Source organism: Hibiscus syriacus, unplaced genomic scaffold, assembly GCF_006381635.1.
Source record: "Hibiscus syriacus cultivar Baekdansim isolate YM2019G1 unplaced genomic scaffold, ASM638163v2 tig00116971_pilon, whole genome shotgun sequence".
NCBI lineage: Eukaryota > Viridiplantae > Streptophyta > Magnoliopsida > Malvales > Malvaceae > Hibiscus > Hibiscus syriacus.
The window spans coordinates 3,617,769-3,641,715 of NW_024063495.1; the positions used below are offsets into that span (position 1 = coordinate 3,617,769).

The following is a 23,947-nucleotide window of genomic DNA, read 5'->3' on the forward strand; positions in this document are numbered from 1 at the left end:
TTATTGTTAAAAATTAAACCGTTAAATTAATAACGATAACTGACGTGACACAAAAATCATTTGATAACTACAGCTATGATGGTTTTTATCAATTGAAAAGATCACCCCTAATCAACCATCGAATTAAATAAAATTGAACTTCGTAAATTTTCTTATCAAACAAAATCTTCTAGCTATTGAAATTGAACAACCATTCCATTCATTGAAAATTTAACCTTTCTGACTAGTAACAACTAGCAACAGTGACTATAATAAAAGCGAATTAAAAGCTTAGTGATTATAATATAAGTTCTAAAAATTCAGTGATCAAAATAAAAGTTTTCAAAGTACTACAACAATCAGTGTAGTTTAATCTTTCTTTCATAAGTAATTGTCTGATTTCTATGAAGAAACTACTGCTTCCATGGATATTCAGATCTGCCATAAAAGTAATCCTTCCAACGCTTAAGAAAACCACATTCCACAAATTCAAACATATCCAAGTGTATATAATGACAATCTCTATTCTCATCCAATTAATCAAAGCAAACATAATTATCATTATGTCTATGTTGCTGACCCATCGTTTTTCTTTAAATACAACCGGTATCCGATACCAACGTCGAATGCATATCGTATTCGTACATGGATATACAGGTATGAACCTCCAAAACTCTCTAAATACATTGAAAAAGAACTTTTGAAAAAGAAAGCCGTATATAAAACACACGCCCCACCTTAGTTCAAGTAACATGGAGCATCTGTGTCGTTCGAGTATCCAATTTATGGCACGACTTCAGGTAAAGAATTTTATGCAAGTAGGGACGGGAAGGTCGTGGTAAACAATTTATGAAAACCAGTTTCACAGATTATTAGCTCCAGAAACCAATGATGTATACTATCAGTGTAAAAATCTACTTTATATCCCAGAAAAATTGTGGAATGTAATGAATCAACTAGAAACTAAGGTACTATGCAAACAAATTTATGTGTAAATAATATACATAATAGTACATGATACCAAATAAAAACTGATGTTTTAGCCAAAATTTCTTCAAGTATTTTTCTAACTACCTACAATTGACAGGAGTATCCTTGTAAGAACTACTTGTATCTAACTAAAAAAAAATCCAAGCATTGTCTAAGCTCAAGAATCCAAGTCAAATATTTACCTTAACATTTTGCAGTAGTTTGCTCTGTTCTTAGGACCTGTCAACATTGGTGAATACCCGAGTTGCCTCACCATAACTTCAGATATTTCAGATTATATGATATTTTAAACCTGTGACATACAAGTAATGACCACATTATTCTCAGCTCAATTCTCTTTTATCGTCTGGAAAGCATAAAAAGAATATCAATCCCATATTACCGATACTAAATCGGGTTGGTAAAATTCATACCGCGTGCTTCTATACATTGATATCAAATAAAAATGGAAACAAATCTGGTATAAGGAAAAAGGTAATAATTGACGATCAAACAAAAACAAGGCTAAGCAGTCCAGGGTACACAGCTACTCAGGCAATTTTCTAAACTCTCATTTTTTCTTCTACCTCAACCTTCTAAGGTGCTTTGCTATCTAACATATCTAAATGACCAATTGATTTCATCATTGACTCGTCTATAGGGTGGACAATTTAAATATTGGGGGTTGTTTTGGGGGGGGGGAGGCAATATGAACCACCAGCACAAAGCGATTACTTGCTAGCAAATCACTTTTGAGTTTTGTACCTGAACATTTTAACAATAATGGAAAAGAAAGGGCGATCAACCTTTCTTCAAACGTAGAGTAATTGATTCAAATATCGATAAAGATTCATCACTATCAAGTCTTTGAAGTTGGTTTGCACTGAGATATATCAAATTTTATTTTAATTAGTTGCAGTTTTTAATTTTAGCCAGTAGCAGGATCGCTATCAGTGACGACACAAAAGAAGGTTTGAACACAGTTTCCCCAACCTAGCAATCAAAAGGAAAATAATCTTTAGAATCATATAGGCTGAGTGTGATTTACAGTTCCCACGCTTACTGAAAATTCAAGTCCTATTTTGTTGGTCAAAAAGTTCTATTTTTAAGTATTTTATGTTCTCATTGTCAGACTCCCCGCAACAACTGGCACAAATAACTACCCTGGGTTTGCTTGCTTATCCTCGCAAGATCTTTAAGACCCTAAACAACAAAATTTTATTTCTAGTTAATGGCCATTGTAACCATGCAGTGTCTACAACTTTTGCCTTTAAGCATTCCTCCCCGACCATACTAGATCCTATATCAATACAAACAAACAATAAATGTCCCCTCGTAAAAAATTTCAAGGAAGGCACAAGCATTATGCAATGATATTCACCAACCCCCCCTTTTCATCCTCAGAGTTATCACACCTCAAATTCCTCTAAAACCTCTAACAATATATGAGGATTTCTACCTTCAAAAGAACACTAGCCCACCTCATAAAAATTTTATTTAGAACCAAACAGATCACTGAACTCAGATTTGGTTCTATCAAAATAGACCAATTTTCTACGCATCAGCATGGTTACTCGTACCACCATTAGAAATATCTGCTTAAAATTTTGCATGAGATGCAAGTCCAGAAAACTGTAACAACTCAAACACTTTTCATTAGTTTCTATATGAAAGACTATACTACACTGTTCAAAAAGGCCAAAGATAAACTGTGATGATTAGAACAGTTGTAAAACTTTGAGGAGTTTGTGATTGATTGCAACAAAAGGTAGCTTCTATATTTATAATATTTTCAGAGATAGTGAGGGGCAAACATCTTGATTCTTGTTTTGTTCCTAATTCCATTATAGAACTGAATAATAACATAAAAGTTAGGATTCAGCAAGCCATATCATTAAAAACTGGCTCGCAGAATAAGATGCAAATCTTGTCAAGGTGGGACTTGGTTGATGAATTGCATAGAAAGCACAAGAATTTCCAAGGAAACCATGCTCATCCAAACAAGAATCAAATACAAAGCAACCACCAACAAACATTGCAACCATATGTACAGGTTTAGTCATCTCAATGGCAATGTAGGAAGATATAGCATAGGATTTATTATTCCTTTTCCTAAAAGAACCCAAATATGAACTGCTAGATTCAGCCATCAGTCTCGAAACTTGGACAGCATAAATCCCAAGTTGCTATATCTGTCAGTCCCTGGACATAGAAGGAATACATCCCAAGTCCTATAAAATATAAAAAATTGCCTCATCTGATATGAATCTCCAAACGTTACGAAAAGAAAGATGCATGCATCTCAGCAAGAAAAAGGAATGTCTCACTCCCATTGTTTCATTCTATTTGCCTCTCTTTCCCTTTTATTGATGTCCACTACTACGTTTCAATCTTCAGCACCTAATACAATTTACTTTTCTACCTTTTATGGCAACGTTAGCCTTTTTGGCACTGAAAATCATTTAACATAATAACTTCTTTAATTAAAAAACCATATCCGAAAATTCTATCAATTATCCTCTTTTTAGTCTTGAGCATCTATTACAATTTACATTTTTGTCTTCTATCTAACCCTTAACCTCTTTGGCAATGAAACTCTAAAACATGACTTAATTTATATATATACATATCAAAATCAGAGTAAAAATCTTATATTTTGTGTAGGGGAGGCATACATTTAAATATACCAAATATTGTTTTATCTTAGGAAACTTCTAAATTAGGTAAGAGATTGATCCTAGGACTAATTATAATCCCTTAAGAGTTAGAGATCCAAATTAATAAAATACATTCACAAAGATCCTACTAGATTACATAATCTACTTAATTTGGGAATCTAATTTCTGACACTCCACATCAAGCTAGGCATGGATGTCTTCCATCCTCAGCTTGCCTGTTAACTTCTGAAAATACTTACCAGGTAATCCCTTGGTAGGTATATTTGCAACTTGATCTCCAGGGGTCACATAGGGAGTACAAATCAGGCCACTGTCAAGTTTTCCTTTATGAAGTGTCTATCCACTTCAACATGTTTTGTTCTGTCATGTTGAAATGGATTATGTGCAATATTAATTGTTAACTTGTTATCAATCCTCTAAAATAATCTTTAGTCATTATAACTCATAAATTCCCAATGCCATAGCTCGAAATTCAGCTTCTGCACTAGATCTAGCCACAACATTCTGTTTTTTTCTCCTCCAAGTAACTTAGTTCCCTCCAAAGAAAGTGCAGTACCCTGAGGTTGACTTCCTGTCAACTATGGACCCTGCATAATCCGCATCAGTGCATGCTTCCAAAGACAAATTTCTCCTCTTTTAAACAGATTTCCTTTGCTCGGTGTCCTTTAAGTAATGCAAAATTTGAGTCACAACCCTTAGATGTGATTCGTTAGGATTGTGCATAAACTGGCTCACAACTCCAACAGCATATGCCATGTCTAGTCTGGTGTGTGAAAATAAATAAGTCTTCCCACAAGCATAGTTGTAAAAAGCGCGCCTGAGGCGCAAAAGCGCAGAGGCTCACTGAACGGGGCTTTTTCAACACTGAAGCGAGGCACGTAGCCTAGGCGCACCTAAGCTCAGCGAGGCGCAGCAAGGCTCTGAGGCGCGAAGCTCAGTCTAGGCGCGATGTGGGCTTAAAACCTTGTGTTCTTTCATCGAAATCCCCACCGAGGTTTGCAAATCGGGCCTCGACTCGAAGAACTCGATGATTTTCTCTTGTGTTTCCCTATTTTCCCCTCTCATGTAGCTCTTCAAGGAGGCTTTGTCGACCTCGAGTTTATTGGTCGACTTGGCGTACGTTAGCATGTTGAGTTGGGGTGAAGGTTGGAGCGGTGGAAGTGGGGTCAGGTGAAGGGACAACCACTGAATACGGCGGTTCACGGCAGCGATGGATGGGTGTTGTTCGTCCTCCGGCGTCTTATTTGGGTTCATTTTCTACAAAGAACAAACAGGTCGGTGAGGGGGATTTTGAGCGGTGGTTTGTCTTCGTACAAATAAGAAGGTGAAGAAAAGGAGGAAGTGACTAGTGAGTAATTTTAAACACAAAAGCTATGGTAACATGTCGTATTTTGATTGGCGGGAAGAAAAATCTTTAGTTGTCGTGGGTACTTGTGGGGAATGGATAAAGTCATGACGTGGAACATTTTGTGACGATTGATGTGGATATTTGTTTTATTAATTTTCGTAATTAAAAATTTACGTCTAACACATTTTTCTATATTTTACCTTTTCTAAATAATGATTAATATAAATTAAATGTCTAATCATATTTAAAATTAATTTTGATGTTTAAATTTTTTTATTAAAATAAGTGTATAATGTTTCTTCCATTACACTTTTAGGTTCCTACTGTTAATAAAAACGTGAGTGACACGTGTCAAGTTTGATGTTTGATGATGATTATCAGTGACTTTATTTGATGTTTTGTTTATGCATGTTGGATGCTTTTGTTAAAATTAGTATTTGATTATGCTTGTTGATAGCTTTTATGACGTTAGGTTGGTATTTGAGTTTGAGAATGAACTCTATTGAAGCCTAATATTGGTATCTATGATATTTGAGTTTGATTGCATAATATACATGTATTACAATTTTTTGGATATCATGCGCCTCGCCTTTGTGAATCCCGCGCCTTTCATGCGCTTCGCGCCTCAAGGCTCTAGGAAACTTTGCGCCTCGATGCGTCTTGAGCCTTTGATAACTTTGCCCACAAGTCTCTGAAACAACTTCTATCAACTACTACATCATCATCTTTTGAGACTCCAATCTTGTGATTGAATTCTATTGGAGTTTCTGATGGTCTACACCCTAATTTTCTAGTCTCCTTCAATAAGTCTAGAGTTTACTTCTGTTGAGATATAAAAACCCCCTGCTGTGAGTGTGGCACTTCAATACTAAGGAAGTATTTTAGTCTTCCAAGTTCCTTCAAACTCTTTTTTTTATAAGAACTTCAGGCCTCATTAAAACCTCCTTGATTGAAGGTGCTTGTAGATAAGCTCCTTAATCAACGGAAGGAGAAAAAGAGTGCCTTAGGATTTTATTGAACAAAACAATAATATACATAAGATACATCCTTATAAGTAAACTAAACACAGACAAGTCAGTACAAGGTAACCTTGTAACCCATATGCATAACCATTTAATCAACCAATTCCTTCTTTAGCTAAGGCATCAGCCTCTAAGTTGGTTGTCCTGCTTACCCATCTAACCACACCATCGAACATATTAAGCCAGTGTGAATGTCTCTAACCAAATAAGCATAAAAATCAGGACATAATTCATCCCCCTTAACCCAATCCATTGCCATCTTGCTGTCACTTTCAATAATCAAACTGTCCTTTATCCTCTCTCGAAAATCAGCATAGAATGGTAGCCCCTTTTGAATAGCTTTTAACTCCATAAATGTTGGAGGCCCCGGACCTGCAGGCTCCTTGAAAGACCCTAAGGTAGTTCCAAATGAATCTTTTAAAACTCCCCCTTAACCACTCTTCTTCAAATCCTTAGTCGTCGCTGCATCAACATTAATTTTCACAAAACCCATAGGAGGAGGATTACAAGGAATAATAGACACAATCATATTAGAATGGATGGAACAAGCGTCCCCTAAGGAGGGTCTGAAATAAGAGTTTAAAAATATACACCCTTTTATTCTTCGCAAGGAACCATGAAGCAAGCCTAAACCTTGCTAAGAAGACGAATTCAACCTCATCCAACTTCCCTCCTTCAAAAACAATTGAATTCCTCAATTTCCAAGTAGTCCAAATAACTACCCCTGGAATAAGAGACCAGATTGTAGAATCGGTCTTCAAAGCATCCCCAGCAAAGAGAAAACTTTTAGCATTATAATGGAAAACAGTTTGAATCTTCCAAAAGTTGAGAGATTTATTCCAAACAGACCACACCACCGAACAAGAGAAAAACAAATGTGAAGGAGACTCTTCTTCCATCATGCAAAGAGGGCATAACAGGTTTTGAATTCATGTTATTCCTCTTTTCACCAGTTCTGTTTTAACACCCAATCTCCCTAGAACAACCTGCCACATGAAGGATTCTACTTTTGGTGGCAGTTGACCCTTTCAGAATCGTTTCCTGTAACAATTATATCATCTACATATACCAAAAGTGCAGTCACTCCCCCTGAAGAAGTATGTTTCACGAACATAATATGGTCACCTTAGCTTTGTTTAAAACCTTGTCTCAACATCACTTTAGTGAATCTCTCAAACCAAGCTCTCGGGGACTGTTTCAATCTATATAGAGCCTTCTTCAGTCTGCAAACTGCCTGTCCAATATTCGGCCCAAATCCAGGTGGTGTATCCATGTATACTTCCTCTTCAAGTCTCCATGTAAGAAGACATTTTTAATGTCAAACTGTTGCAAATTCCATCCCTGAATAGCTACTAAGGACAGTAGGACTCTCACTGTGTTCATCTTTGCAACATGGGCAAATGTCTCAAGGTAATCTATCCCATAGGTTTGAAAGTACCCCTTTGCCACCAACCTTACTTTGTACCTTTCTAAAGAGCCATCTGAGTTATACTTGACTGTGAACACCCATCTGCATCCCACTGTTTTCTTCCCTTCTGACAGCTATACTAAGTCTCATGTTTTATTTTTTCCAGCGCTTCCATTTCATCTTTGTAACTGTTGCAAATTCCATCCCTGAATAGCTACTAAGGACAGTAGGACTCTCACTGTGTTCATCTTTGCAACATGGGCAAATGTCTCAAGGTAATCTATCCCATAGGTTTGAAAGTACCCCTTTGCCACCAACCTTACTTTGTACCTTTCTAAAGAGCCATCTGAGTTATACTTGACTGTGAACACCCATCTGCATCCCACTGTTTTCTTCCCTTCTGACAGCTATACTAAGTCTCATGTTTTATTCTTTTCCAGCGCTTCCATTTCATCTTTCATAGCCTTTTTTCAGTTCTTCTCTAATGCCTCGGATACAGTGGTGTTTAGGCTGGTGAGGAAGGCTTCGTGGTTTGGGGATAAGTTTTTATAGGTCATAAACAAGTAGGAAGGATGTTTTGTAGTATAGGTTCTTTTTCCTTTTCTAATAGTAATGGGAAATTCAAAATCAGAGGTAGACAGAGAATTTTCAATATCATTTTGATCAGAATGAGTTTCAGAATGTACCTCAGATTGTATAGGAGCAGGAGAAGAGGATGATTGAATTTGCATAGGTGCCTTCTTCTTTGAATAGACTAGTAGGAGACAAGTAGTATCATGAATGTTTGGCTGTGGTGTATTAGGTGCTGGGTTTGTTCAGAATATATGGGTGTATGAAAGTCAACGAGGCTGAAGCAAAAAAAAATATGCATCCTTATCTTCCCTAAATGATATTTCCCCCTGAAGATAAGGAACAATAAAATAACTTTCTTTTTCCACAAAAGTGACATCAACAGAGGAGTAGTATTTCTTTGTAGGTGGGTAATAACACTTGTAGCCTTTTGGCTGGGAAGAGTAACCAATAAATATGCATTTTAATGCTCTTGGATCAAACTTACCCCGACCTTGAGAATGTATATGAACAAAAGCAACACCCCCAAATATTCTAAGTTTTAGGTTAAGAGATGGACTGAAATTTGGAAAGAACTTTGTGAGGGCTTTAAGGGGACTTTGGGATTCAAGAATTTTAGTGGGTAGTTTGTTTATCATGTAAGTGGCAGTTAACACTACCTTTCCCTAGTACTGTTAAGGCACTTTGTTTCGAAATAGAAGGGCTCTTGTTGTGGCAAGGAGATGGCCATTCTTCTCTACTACACCATTTTGTTGGGGGTATTTCCACAGGAGGATTCGTGTATGATACCTTTTTCTAGAAAGTAAGGAGATAAGACCCGATTAAAGTAGTCCTTAGCATTGTTTGATCTGACTCGCTTTATTTCAGCCACAAACTGAGTTTTAATCATTTGTAGAAGGTTTTAAAAGTAATGGTAACATCTGATTTCTATTTTAGTAGGAAGATCCATATAACCCGAGTACAATAATCTATAGATGACAAAACTATCTAGCCCCGATTATATTAGGAATAGTGGGGCCCCAAATATCACTCTGAACAAGATTAGAAGGGCTGGTAGTTCTTTTATTGCTAGCTGGAAAAGAACGCTTGTGTTCTGCAAGTTCACACACTTTGCAATGAAATTCTTCAATATTTAAGGATTTAAATAAAGAGAGGAACATAATCTCCAAAACTTTAAAAGGTGGGTGACCAAGGCGAAAATGGTGGATTGGGAGGTTGAGAAGTGGCTGCAAATTATCTCTCTGTTGAATAGCTCTTCATTGTCACTATTAGAGGAAGATTGTTGGATTTTGTTGAGAAATGGAGAGGGCTATTTTACTGCAAAATCATGCATGGAAATTTATTTTGATAGAGAGGGTAATGATGATTTAGAAGGTAATTGGGAAAGGTATGTTTGGAAAGGAGTAGCTCCACCACGAGTGGAATCTTTTGTTTGGCAACTTGCTCATCATAGAGTTGCGGTGAAAGAGGAACTGCTGAAGAGAGGAGTTACAGGGGTTGAAGACAATGTCTGCCCATTGTGCAAGAAGTGCAATGAGTCGATCTCACATTTGTTTCTGCATTGTGATGTGGTATGGGATTTGTGGGCTAAATTTTTAAAGTTATGGAATGTTTTCTTTGTGATTCCTGGTAAGTTGATGGATTTCTTAATTGCATGGGATGACCTAGTTCCGAGATCTCACATATGGAAGTTTATTCCAAGAGCAATGTTGTGGTCTGTTTGGAAATGTAGGAATGAGGTGATTTTTCAGAATGGGAAGGTAGATTTTGCGTTGTTCTTCATTACACGATTCAGAATTGTTTCTTGGTTTGAAACTTCATTTAAGGATGTTCATATTCATTTTGATTCTTGATGGGGGATTTAAAATTAGCGGATCAGCATGGTAATATGAAAAAGAGGTCTCTTCCTTCTTCTAGGTGGAGTTCTCCGGAAGGGTTCTTAAAAGTTAACGTAGATGGTGCAATGGTCAAAGGTTGGGATAAGGGTGGAATAGGTGTCTTGATTAGGGATGGCAGTGGTTCGGTGCTTGGGACGTTTTCAGAGAAGGTAGGGGGAGGTCCTCCTTTACTCGCAGAGCTATTGGCGATCAATAGAGGGTTGATTCTTATTGATGAAGTTGAGTACTTTCCAAGTCAGAAGTTCATTTTGGAATTGGATTCTTCTAATGCTCTGAAGTGGATTAATAATCCGAACCTTAGTACTACTTTGTTTCAATCCTTGGTAAGGGATATAGCTACCATTGTGGAGAGGAAGGGTATTATCATGAGGCATATTTCGAGAGCATCAAATTGGGAAGCGGATGAATTAGCTAAAGCTGATATAGGTTGATTTTTAAGTTTGTGTAATGCTTAAAGGTGTTATGCCTTGGTTATTTTTATTAAGGGAGTAATAGGGTGTGTTATGTTTACAGAATTATGGTTAATTTGTTATGTAAGGAGTTGTTAGTTGTTGAGGTGTGGAGGTGTATTATTGTTCTCATTAATAAAAGTTAGAGATGCTCTTTTCCTCCTTCCAATGTCTTTCATGTTATGTTTGTAACATGTAGGATATTTTTAATGAGGCCTTATTCTATAAAAAAAAAAGGCGAAAATGGTGTAACCAGATTTGATCTTTATTGTTTATAGATTCATATAAAGGAGATGATAGTTGGGTATTCAAGACTCTAACTAGTCTACTATGGTCTTCAAGGTAGTATAGGTCGTTGACTTCCCTAACATGCCCAATCCTCCTCCTCGTTTCTTGCTCCTAAAAAATACATTGTGTAGGATGAAACAAAAAACCGAAATTAGTATTATGAGTTTTTGGATAGATATGAGATTAGTAAATAACTTTGGTACATGTAGGACATTTTTTAAGTACTAGGGTTTTACTAATGGCAATATCTCCTTGGCCAGCAACAGTTATCATGGTACCATATGCAATTGTGATTTTTTTGTTACTAGGACAGGGTGTGTAGATAAGAAGTTTGAGCGAGGAATTAATCATATGGTCTGTAGCTCCTTAGTCAATCATCCAAGAACTTTGGGTAGGTATATGGGTAGAAGATTCCAACATTAGAATCCTGAATAAAGGAAGTGGATATACCTGAATTAATCATATGGTATGTGGGTAGGTATGTGGGTAGAAGACCCCAAGACATTAGAATCCTGAATAAAGGAAGGTTTTTCTAAGGATCCCAGTAGATTTTTCAATTTTTCTACTTCTTCCCTGTTGAATTCGACAGATTGTTCTTCAGGTTCCTTAACCATTTGTTTGGTTGTATAAGCTCTGCTCTATCCTCTTACTGAACTTTCTCTCTGTTAAATTCTTACTTGTTGACTGAGGCTTTCCATGTAACCTCCAACACTTCTCTTTAGTGTGGCAAGGCTTTCTGCAGTAAGTACACCTGTCACAACCCTAGTAACCAAGGTTGAACTATCTACTTGACTATTTTTTCGATCATAACTCCCCTTCTTCCTTCCTCAGTACGAACGATTGCAATGGCTTCATCTAGTGAGGGCAGATCTTCCTACCAAGAATCTGAACTCTCACTGCATCAAATTCAATATTTAGTCTAACAAGAAAACCCTAAATTATGTCCTTTCAACAAACCTTTTTAAGGTTATTACATCTTCACTACACTTCATTTCGATACTCTAGTAGTGATCCATCTCCTGCCACAAGTTTCGCAGTAGGTTAAAATATGTTGTGATTGATGATATCTTGGTCTTGATTTCATAAATCTTGGCAGCACCTTAATCTTTGAGTAAGTTTGTTTTACAGCCTCTCATATCTCTTGGGCAGTATTGAGGAACATGCATATGTCATTGATTTCTGGCACCATGAAATTCCATAACCAGGACATCACCAATGAATCTTGTTCATCCCAAAATTCAAACCTAGGATCTCCCTCCTTAGGTCCAGTTCCAAGAAAATGACTTAACTTACCTCTCCCCTTTAAAAACGTACGAACCAACTGAGAGCATTTAAGGTATTTTTTCCATTCAACCGATAGACAACTTGTATGTTTTGCAAGTCACCTACCGGATTAAAATGACCCCCTTCATTCACTGTGACTCCCTGCAGGGCTTCAATGCTATTGGTATTATCAGCCACTTCAACCATTTGTTTGTTGGGATAACAACACACGCTCAAGAGACGGGTTTTAAGAAAAAAAATATTTGCTAGACCGAGATTAACAAGTCATGGAATGAGCGTAACAAGCTCTAATACCATGTCAAAATCAGAAGTAAAAATCTTATATTTCTTGTAGGAGACTCATATTTAAATATACAAAATATTGCCTTATCTTGGGAAACTTCTAAACTAGGTAAGAGATTGATCCTAAGACTAATTATAATCCCTTAGAGTTAGGGTTCCTAACTAATAAAAAATACATTCACAAAGATCCTACTAGATTACATAATCTACTAAATTTGGGAATCTAATTCCTGATAATATATGTGTGTGTAAACACTAAGGGCCAAAATTCATTTTTAATTTCCATGCCCAGACAAACATGGTCAAAAAAGAAAAGACGTGAAGTAGAACTATTCTCAAAACTATCAATTCAAGAGCACAAAATATGATTTGGTAATTAATGATCCTGAAAGAAGAGAAACAAAATTACCAAAATTATGCTCCCGCCACTAGCAACATAAAGACAGTTCAAGAGCTTATGTCAATTTATCAGGCATTTAGGATCACCACAAGTAAAGAGAATGCCTAAAACAATCCAGCAAATGGCCTTTCACTTCTTAAATTATTGCTGCTTAAAGTTTTAAATATCGTTAAAATCTCTCTCCACTTATAGCAGGTGGAGGGGGGGAAATCTGGTAATGGATCTAGTGCTTAAAAAAGTTCACACTTCTTACTAATGAACAAAAAAAAATGATTGACATGCTTAGCAATGAACCGAAGTTGCATCTAAGCAAAATCAGCAAAGTCACAACTATGTTCAGATAAAATTGTGCTTCCTATGAACATAAAAAGAAAACATTGAATGTAGCTCCACAATGAAGCCAGCATCATAAGTAATTAACTCAACAAAAGCACTGATCAATTTTTGGATAACAAACAATCAAAACATCTTGAAAACAACTAAGTGGACCGGAGTTCTATTAACAAAGAAACATTTTTCTTATGAAGTCGGTATAATTACAGAAGCTAAGAAACAGTGTACTAACCAAGTCAGAAATATGGGCTACACTCAGAAGCAAACGTTCCTGGATACATTTGTCAGGAAAAATTACAATATACACAATCCTGCCAAGAGTCTCCACAAGTTATCAACACAGCCTTCATGTGATAATTGTATTCTATCCACAAATTGAGCCACCCTTCAATGAAACATGTCTCGCAGCCAACTAAAAAAAACGTCAAATGTAACAAACTAAGCAGGAATTGATCAAGAAGTGAAAAGGATAGGCGTAGAGGTCATGAGTTATGGATTCCTTTTACCCTGAAGAGTAAACTGCTATATTTGTAACAGGAAATAGAGATGCAAGAAAAAATTGTAAACTTAAACATGATAATAACATGCGAACAAATAAAAACAATTACAAATACACCTCATTCTTGCTACAAAAGGGGTGCACATTTTAAACAGCACATTTCATTTTCACTTCAATAACGAAAGTCAAATGTTGTGCTGAAAAGTAAAATAAAGAATGAAATGTTCACGGCAAAGATTTCATTAACAGATGAATATTAACTAAGTACCTAATAAGACTATATCCTTATTCTCGAGGTGGCCTCCAACTGTTAACGGCAGACATGTCTGGTCGACATGGCAATATTGGTGAAACACCATGACCTGAAAGATACATCCATGATGTCATTCTCTGATTTAATATGTACTTGATTCTTTAACTGGCAAACCAAGAAAAAAAAAATTGCAATACCTGAATTTGCAGCTCCAGCTGGTAGATTATCGGTGGAAGCAATTGGATAACCCATATTACTTGAGGGTGGCCTTTCAACAGGTGGTCTAAAGTAACCTGCCAAACAATTAACAGAAGTGTCACAAAAAAGTAGGTACATCTGATAAGCACATTAAGTCCCGTATGAAGAGGAAGTCTTGCACATGAAATATGCATGAAAAATATAATCAAAACAACATCTCAGATACTAATTCATGGGCATAAGAATGAGCTCTTAAAAGGATTTCCATCTGCAATGCCTCATGGAAATCTAAGACTAACTGTATTGTATTACCTCAATTTTTTTAAAAGACTTAGTGTCACTCATGTTATTTATAGTATAGATAATACGTGGATACTACCAGTCCCAAAAAAAAGCTTGCAGATACAGTATGAAGTGTGCCTTTCATATTTATATGGTGACATGTTCTACATTTTTATGGATTTTTCTCCTTTTGAACAGCAAATCATCCATAACATCATGCAAGTAAGCAACACCTTGAAGTCTGACTGCCACAACCATAGAGGGGGCATATATTTAATTTGCAGGTAAGAACAGTACAATCAGATAAAATAAATAAATTTAATGACCCTAAACATACATTTTTTAACCATGGAAGCTTCCTAGGGATTAGGAGCAAGGTAATTCATACCTTCCTGGACAAACAATGGACCAGAAGGTGGTGGATTTCTTCCAGCCATCCACCCACACTGATTATCAGTATTATAATCTCCGGCAGGCATTCTCCACTGTTCATCAGCAACAAATGGCCTGTGGCTATCATGTTGCGATGGCAATGAGTATGGAGGAGGATATGAATGCTGAGGATGTGGTCGCATGGAAGACTTTGTGAATGAGAAATGGCTGGATGAAATTTGTGGCAGATTCGGGGGCAAAGGTCTTTGCACCAAGGCTGTATTACCAGGTTGAAATTGTTGACTTGGTTGAGAGGATTGGGCATTTAAGTAAATTTCATTATGTCCATATTCCAATTGCCTTGAAGAATTATATCCAGAAGGCTCCCGAGAATTTCGGGCTCCTGAAGAAAAGCAAGGTGACTGCTGCAGAAATGATTCACTTTTCACAGCAACATCTATATGGCCTCCATGAGGAGCAGTTCCACCCATTTGAACTATATGATTACCCTGCAAACGAAGGCATATGCTTTATAAATTAAAATGTACTGACAAACTTAGTAGCAAGCAAAGAAATACCTAGAAGACTTACATTTGGTGTGCCCTGAAATTCATGATGTACAGGTGGTTGATACGCCAACTGTGGTGAAGACTGCATCAATGACTGGGGTGGCATGGGTTGAGATAGCAGTGAAGGTTGAGTGGGTAATGGTGGTTGGGGTACGAAGGCTGGAGGAGGGCATGAAGGCAGCGAAAGAGGAGGAGGTGGTTGTGCTGGTAAGGGTAGATGAGGTGGGGGTGGGGGTGGTGATGGAGATGATGAAGGTGGGGGTGGAGGTGGTGAAGGTGGCAAAGGTGGTAGGGGTGGAGGAGAATCTGGGGGCAATGGTGGGGATCCCTCTGGTATAGGAGGGAATCCGTCGGAGCTATTTGAAGCTGGTTCCATAATCTTATCAGTGTCCAGCTGTTGCATGTCCTTTTCAAGAGTATCATTAGCGAATGATGGTCTGTCATCCTTCTGGTGTGCAGACACATCTTCCATTTCAAGCTCACCATCCACATCTTCTAAGATGCAATGACGCCTGTCACTTGGAGTAACCGTACACACTTCTAACTCTGCCGAAATCTGAGCCGTTTCTAGAGGTGATGCGTCAACAGCTTCTCCACAAGGACTGTCTGAAAGATCTTCCTCATCATCTTCAAATGCATTTGAAGACAAAAGGCCAGGCAGCTGAAATGTAGCATTACTGGTTACAAAACCAACAAAATTGGTGTCAGAAAGTTAGTGTTCCCCTCAAGTGACAAATCTAGGAAGTAGAAGATGGGACATATATGCTACAAAAGAACTTTGGAAAAAACTTCAAATTTTAGAAATTTGAGAAACTTCAATAAGATAACTCAGGAAGTAGGTAGCTCAGCAACATATTCCCAATCAGATGAATGACAATAGCATAGTGAAACGGGATGCTGATACTTCTGGCCTAAGCTAAAATTAACTAAAGTATCCAAGTTGGATTGGCCTAGTTTGAAAAGCAAAAGGTTTTACTTTGGTCTGAAAATCAAGCTGATAAGTAAATTTGATCTTAGTTTGGCTTCAAATATATATGAAACCAAACAAAAACAAACCCAATCTTCAATAGGATATAGTAGATATTATTTATTATCATTACAATAACTTCATTTAAATAGTTGAAAGAGCTTTCACCTGCCATACTCGTCGACAAGCATGCCTTCCATTTCTCTTATAGGATCATCTATAGCACGTTCAGCTCGAGACGGGCGCCTTAGGGAAAACCCTGAGATTGTATCATCATTTGAAACTCCAATGTCATTCATATAACACCGCAGAATTGGTTCAGGAAAAATTTTCCTCTCAAGCCACAACCGTAGAACCTGGTATAGACAAAAGATCCCCTTAACCTTCAGGGGGGTGGGAGAGGGTGGGGTGGAATGAACAGAATAATACTTTCTTACATTGAAAAACAATATTATACCTTAAGACATTGACGACGATTTTCACGAGAACTTGCTCCAGGTGGAGCAGCTGCACCCAGGAGACGGGGCAGTGCTGTTTGAACAGTAGGGACATATGAAGCACCAGCAATGCCTAAATAAACATTAACCACAACCGTTTAATTGATGCATTCATAGATCACATTCGACTATTTCAGTGAGTGTAACCAAGTAGAAGAGGACTTAAAAAAGTGTTCTTGTTAAAATGAAGCACTCCTTCAAAGCTCTAAAGATGCAACTCAGTACAAATATATTACATAACAAATAAGGAAATAAGACTCAACAAGAAAAAAAAAAGTTGAAGTGAAATAAAAAAAAATTCTTAACCTCCAGCAACAGATAAATTACGAACCTTTCTGATTATATGAGCATTGGGTGATTGAATCAACAAGAAAGAACAGGTCAACTTTACGATGAAAACTGGGCTCGCTTTCCAGCTTCCGGATGAGAAGCTCAACAACCTGCATACAGATTATGGAATCTAAAGCTCATTCCAAAAAGTAGTCTTCAAAAGGATAATAATATCATATGTAATCATTAACATATAGATAATAAAATTATAAATCGTAATATAAAATTTGGGGTCAAACAAGCTCATCTTGCACCTATAAGCATAATAGTTAACTTACTTCATTTGCAATGCCATACTTTGCACAATCAATAGCGAGGCGAGTTGCACGTCCAATACTTTCTTTCGTCCTTGATAAAGTCTCTATCATTCCTTCAAAAGCATCTCGAGCAACAGATGTCTCGGTACCACCACTGAGAGAGCCACCAGCTGCCATGTGTCCTGAAGTAGCTCTTCTCTCTTCAATCTCCTCCGTGTCCAGTTGATTTTGGGATCCTGACTGACGTCCAAGAGTTGGTGGAGAAACTATACTTGTTGGATGAACAAATCCCTGCACTTCATTGTTGATCGCAGAGGGAAAAGGTTGAACTGCAGGACTGGAGCTCCTCCCAAGAACCTCAGACATCGACAGAAACACAGAACTAGGATTTCCTAGAGAATACTGTTGAGAGTGAGCTTGTCTCCTTTTTGCCTGGGCAGCGGCGATAAGATGCTTCATTGACGTAGCAGAATCTGGATTTTTGGAATCAATCAGCGAACCACCTCTATATTCTCTAAAGATGTCAAATCTGTACAGAAAGAAATTAGTTTACACAATGCAATGAAAATTAATATAATAACTTAAAAAAGATTAATTGAATTTAATAATAATAAGGGAAATGCAGAACCATACTCCATTGAAGTTTCAGTAACAAAAGTGGTGTCATTTACACGTGAAACTTCTTTTGGAGTAGATTTCGATCTCTCTACGGAAGAAGCTTGTCTATGTCTTTGACTCGAAACCTGATTTTGAGAAGACTTTGAACCATCAGTCGAAACCTTGACAGCGGCTTTAGCAGTTCTGTATTGTTCAACTTGTTTTGTGGCAGAAACCAGATAAGGAGACTTCATGGGGGAAATCAGGACTGGTTTTGCCTCCTTGGAAGACAACTGTTCTGATTCTGATCTTTCAGGAGCGAAGGCATGAATAGAAAGCCTCCTTTCAACAGTTTGTGGTCGAATATGTGACACAAAATCATTCACCAATTGTGAAGATGCCTCCTTGGGACCATTGTTCTCATATTGGCTGGAATCTCCAATACTGCGTTGAGCATCAGTAGCAGTTGAGTGATTTACATCAATGATTTTTGAAGCAGAAGAAACAACAGAAGTTACTTTAACATCCCGGGTAGATACTCCATGAAGTGGGGTTTTGGGATCTTCTTCATCATCATCAAAAAGACAAACAGCTCTAGGCCTTCTGGGCAATTGGGTAGCAGGAAGTTTCACATTACCAGAACTTGAAGTGTCATTCTTCAATTCAACAGGATTTTTTCCAATTTTATTGTCAGAATAACTAGAATCAACCATTGACTCCAGAGCCAGCCATTGGCGTTTTGGTAAGGGCAGCACAGCTTCATCATTGGAAACATCAGAAATAACAGATGCCCGAGCTCTCAATACTGAAACATGAGGTGTGGATTTCCTCGAATCTGACTGTTTAGCAGCTTTGTCATTGACATTGTTAGAGCTTGGAGAATTAGTTTTCATTTTTTTGACAAGAGATCCCTTGGAAGCCTCATTTTCCATATCTAAAACCTTTGGCTTTTTGCCAGGATGGAAAACTTCATCTCCTCCCGGTTTTGGCTTTCCAAATCCAGTTTCACCCCTTTTTTTCTTGCCAGTAGTCTCAACCTTTGGATTAGCCACAGCATCCTTTACATCAGCGGTAACCTTCAAGTTGCTGTTGCTTTTGCTTTTCAGCAATTCCTTTGGCTTTTTACCACTATTGTGATTAGAATTTGATTTGAAATCATCTGGCGAGAATTTCCTTGCAGAGCTATCCAAGACTTTGCCTTTTAGTCTATCCTTTAATTGCTCCTCAAAATCAGGCCGATCAAGACAACCACCAGATTTAACATCCCTCGATAATGTTGCAGCTGAGCTGCTGCTTTTCTGCCCTTGATGGGTTCTTTTCTTTAACCCAGGAGCCATCTTCTTTGACATCTGATCATACCTCAAAATTTTCTTAGTGGAATTGACTGTAGAAATTTTATCATCAGAAAATTCCTCCTTTATATGAGAAGGCTCATCTAAAGATGCTGGAGATAACACCACCTTTTTAGCTTGTTCACCACTTGAAATTTTATCTTTACCCTCAAAAGACATAGTTGGAGATGAGCTATCATCTGCATGACCGGAAATCAAAGGCTTTATGTGTTCTCTATTACTTTCACCTTTTCCTAAACTAGTGGTTTCTTCATCAGGTGCTACTGCAACTGGTCCATTCTTTAAGTCAGCCTTAGAGCCTTCGTCCTCAACCCCATCAGCAGATGAAGCCTCACGGCTAGGTTCTGGTCTATCAGATTCATTTCTCAAATCATTGGACTTCTCTTTATGTAACTCATCAAATGCCACGCAGATTTCCTTAACTGCTTGGACAAAGTACCTAGTTTTAACAACTTGACACTTAGCAGACAATTTACTCTTTGTCTCATTTGTAAACACTTGAATATCGGCAGGGGCAACAAAAGCTCTGTAAAAGAAGAAAGCCATAGGGGGGTAGTAAGCAACTGGAACACAAGTTAACTTTAGTTCAAAAAGTAGTTGGAGGAAAATAATAATGCATGCAAGCATCTCTTGGCCGGAAAAGAAAAGTATCGCTTCTTTTATACAAAAGAAATTGTAAAAAACTGCAACAATCAAATAAGAAAATCCCAATCACATAAATACTAGGTATAAGAGAGAGAAAAGATGGAGATATTCAATCCATCAACTTGCTCATATGTGCATGAACATGATGTGCACAAGGAAAAAGAAAATACACCACCAAGTATTAAAAAGTAACAAAAGACAAAATGAGTAGGTTCTCATTTTCAACAAATTTAAAGATGTCTGGCACATAATTGAGGAGAAGAAGCATCATCAATCAACCATTATAATCCAAAGTGGAATCAAGTTTCCCATTCAAGGCATATATGGATGCAACAATACTAAAAATTCAGGAGAAGGAAAATCCCAATACAAGCCCATAATGGATGGAACATTTCGAAAAACCAAAAATATATTCCCAGAGCCACTTCACTATTTACACAAAGACACCATTTATGCAAAAATGCTACCAAGGATAATACCAGTTGTACTTATTTTTACGGCATTTAAAATTCCTTTACATGAAGACCTCTGCATATATACCATATGCAAAACACTGAGCTAAAATCTCAAAATTGCTAAATCAAACCAGAGATGCTCCTCTATCTAATTCATGGTCAGAAGTAGGGAAGCTATTTGGACTCAAGTTATTTATCCAAGACGACTCATAAATTTATAGTAAAATTGGAAACTCTATGTCCAAACATATTCTGAATACATACAAGATTGGTTTGAACTTTATTTCTTCTCAAGATAGTAGCTACAAAAACAACTCATCCAACAATAAAGAAAACAGATAAAGAAATGCTATCAACCACATAAAAGTTTCATTGTACAAACTACAAAATAAAAAGATCCATTACTGTGCCCTAAATGCTACAGCAATAAATTATGAATAAGTCCTCCATCAAGATTGGTTATTAGAGAAAGAATATTTCTAAAATTCTATGCGAGTATAATAAATGTGAGAATGCAAACTAACATAGCATACAAAAAACCTAAATCAAAAATCCATTTAATGCTAACAATTAATAAAAGTTTTAAAAATGGAAATTTGCAGTGCCTTTCAATTCAACTCCAAATAAGCTACACCAACTTTCAAATTCAGCACAGTGCAATTAAGTTATAAATATAATCATCATGACTACTAATTATGCCAACTATGATTCCTTTCTTGAAAATATGACTCGACATTGGCTACAACCCACAAATGCATCCATGTCACGAACCAAAGCATTGTTGAAAAAATAGTATTTAAGACAATAATAATAACAAATAAAATTATTTAAAATAGATTTATTGCTCTTTTAATTAATTTCATGTATATAGACCTATCACACTCTACAAGCAGAAACTTCAATTTGGAGCTAACTGATAGCCGTTACAAGCTCATTCCGTAAGTTTTAATTTTGCCTGCTTTAGTTTTCTAAAGTAGAGAAACTATTGCCTTTTTATTCATTTGGGAAGATTTAGAGAGTTTTTTTCATTTTTTAAATAAATAATAATATTATTAAGAGAAACAAAAACATAGGTATATTTCTCAGACGTGCCATTTTTGCACTTAAATTTCACTAACAAGAATGCTTACGCACAAAAAGTCTTGCCTCATCAAAGGAGCCTAGCTCAGAGGCTCTTGAGCTGTTAACAGATTCAGGCACCATGCCTTGGTGCCTAGGCACAAGCCTTTACAACAAGGATTGGTGTCCGGCATACTCAACAAGTTATTTGGATACAAGTATACAACAAAACAAATACTTTCGGAAGGAATTTAGCAGTAACACCTTTCATGTGTTTTCCTTCATACCAGAAAGCAAATGCAAAACCTAGAATAGACACATCAACTCTCTTAAGTCACCATGTTGCCATCTCACTCATTCAACAAACATGTAGAAATTGAATGTGGATTACTTACATTTCTTCTGTTCCAAAGAATTGGACAAAATATTTCTTAGGGTCAGGCTCTCGCTCCCAATCTTCAGGCCTGCTAATCTGAAATTCATAACCCGCATAATCTTACCTCAATAACCAATATCACAAATTAACCAAGCCCTGAGTAACAGAATAAAAAATTGAAATCCCTAAATAATTTTTTGATGCACTTGGTAGGATCAACTTGATCTAGCATTCAAGGGGGGGGGGGGAAACACATAAGTATTTAGTCATATTTCCTTCGGTCCAAAAAATAACATTGCATATTTGCATTAAGTAACCATTTAAGAAACAGATCAAAGTATTAAATCTGAAACACCAAAAACAAAATCAGCTAGCATAAGCACGGAGAACGTTGAATCCAAAAAACAAAACAAAACTTACTTAAAAGGCAACAAATTGAATATAAACCAGAAAATATACTACAAAGTAAGACAATGTAAGCACAAAAGAAACTTACCAACATCACACAAAACTTTCTTAAACTAAAATCCCCAAACTCTTCACGGATTTATTCAAATTTCCACAAGTTCAGAAGAGCATATAACAAAACAAAGAATACAATCATAAATTTCCCCAAACTAGTACTAATAAAACAAAAGGAAATAAAAGAAAAATGGGGAAGAGAGACCTTGGCAGGCCAAGCAGGGAAACCCTTGACTTTGGCAAGAACAAGATCACCCAAACTAAAATTCTCAACTTTTGCTTTGTTCCCTCCCCTTTTACGACTCCCAGCCATAAGATTAAAACCCTAACAGATCCTTCGACGCCGTCGTCGTTACGTCGTCGTCGTTATTCCTTTCTTCCGCAAACCAAATCCCAAATACGATTCCAGATTCAAATCCAAACCCCCAAAAAGGAAAAACAACAAACAAACCCTAGAGATAGCAAGAGAAGGTAAGATTTGAAATTTTGGTGCCACTGATATCGCCGGCGGCGGCGACGCGCCCTGGGAAGTTCCGGCGAGGGCAAGTGATTAGGGCATCGAGAGGGGCGAGGAAGACGGTGGCAGTGGACGAAGAAGAGATTATTGGATTATTGAGTAGAAATGGTAGATATATTTTTCTTTTCCTGATTATTGTGGGGCGCGTGAGTGAGGTTCAGGACGATAAGTAACCACAAGGAACGAGAGGAGAAATGAAGGCCGAAGTTCTGCGTTTGGTGTTGTCGGTTTACAATCTCTGGTCTCTCCTTCTCTCCCCTGTTTTAGATTTTGTTTCCAAATTCCCTTTCCATGATATAAAGTTGTAGCTTTAAAAATATATATTTAAATGATATTTAAATTTTTAAGTAAATCGCAGTTTTAATATCTCAATTTTCATTTTCATTTTATTTTGATCACTCAACTATCTTTTTAATCATATCTAACATTTAGTTTTGATTTCATTTTAATCACTTACCATTAAAAATTTAACGATACTACTGATATATCATCATAAGGTGATGTCACATTGATAACTCTGTAAAAGACCGTGTTCTGAGTCTTTTTACTTAGTTATTGTTTGCCTAAAAGCTATTTGTCATAACATTTTAGTTGTATATAGTTGCATGCAGTATACACTTGTATGTGGTGGATAAGTTTTGCTGAGGCAAACTTTATTTGGTTCAAGTGATGCTGCTTTAGAGGAAGGTTGTTGGCTGGTTGTGTTGATGCAAGAAATGACGAATGAGGAATTTATTTGCCGAGGCAGAGAAATTCTCCGAGGCTAGAGGAACACAAGAAGACGACAATGAGGAACATATTTTCTTACCAAGGCAAGATTTATCTTGCAAGTCTGACGTGGCTCAACAAAATTGCTGACGTCATTTACCCAGCTTCATCCTCACGTGCAATCATGCCCTCATCAAGGAAATTGACCACTGGCAGCTGCTATGTCATTTATAAAATGGGTATGTCAACGAGGGTATTTAGGGAATTTCCAATGGCACTGAACCATATAAATTCCAATTATAAATACCCCATCATAGCTTTTCAAAAGGCGACGCAATCAAGGAGAGAATATACCCTAGGCTTGGAGTAAGCAACTGCAATACCCTATTTTCCATCGTTCCCACTCGACCGTTCTTGGTGCCCTCCATAGTCAGGCTTAATCGGAGCAGCGGTCAGGCCCTCGAGAGAGGCCGACCGCTGGAGCAGGCGTGGTGGTGGTCAGAATGTCACGACATAGCTCTTTTTTTGGGAATGTTTACTCATTTGTTCTTCATCTTCATATCTTGTTAAGGGTTATACTTAAAAGAATGATTTATGGATAATATTCATTGTACCATGAATTGTTTTACTTGGTGTTGGTTATT

At 37.1% G+C, this 23,947-nt stretch overlaps 2 protein-coding genes across 3 annotated transcripts; one reads left to right on the forward strand and one right to left on the reverse strand.

Annotated features, from left to right (window-relative positions):
• Positions 1–944: 944 nt before the first annotated feature.
• On the reverse strand, positions 945–22,847 carry LOC120191728 (ENHANCER OF AG-4 protein 2-like). Of its 2 annotated transcripts, XM_039194647.1 has the most exons (14): positions 22,466–22,847; positions 22,284–22,403; positions 21,636–21,712; positions 17,766–19,607; positions 17,154–17,661; positions 16,877–16,985; positions 16,506–16,618; positions 16,217–16,404; positions 15,104–15,758; positions 14,529–15,021; positions 13,858–13,953; positions 13,676–13,769; positions 13,141–13,320; positions 945–1,261 (listed from the first exon to the last, which is right to left on the reverse strand). In XM_039194647.1, the coding sequence occupies exons 2-12, from the start codon at positions 22,389–22,391 to the stop codon at positions 13,693–13,695; spliced, it is 4,266 nt and encodes a 1,421-aa protein (XP_039050578.1). In that variant the 5' UTR covers positions 22,392–22,403; positions 22,466–22,847; the 3' UTR covers positions 945–1,261; positions 13,141–13,320; positions 13,676–13,692. The 2 variants fall into 2 exon arrangements, with proteins under 2 accessions (XP_039050578.1, XP_039050577.1); XM_039194646.1 differs by having other exon boundaries at positions 22,284–22,846.
• On the forward strand, positions 9,174–11,219 carry LOC120192145. The gene is made up of 3 exons (XM_039194980.1): positions 9,174–9,781; positions 9,892–10,195; positions 11,199–11,219. The coding sequence occupies exons 1-3, from the start codon at positions 9,174–9,176 to the stop codon at positions 11,217–11,219; spliced, it is 933 nt and encodes a 310-aa protein (XP_039050911.1).
• Positions 22,848–23,947: the final 1,100 nt, after the last annotated feature.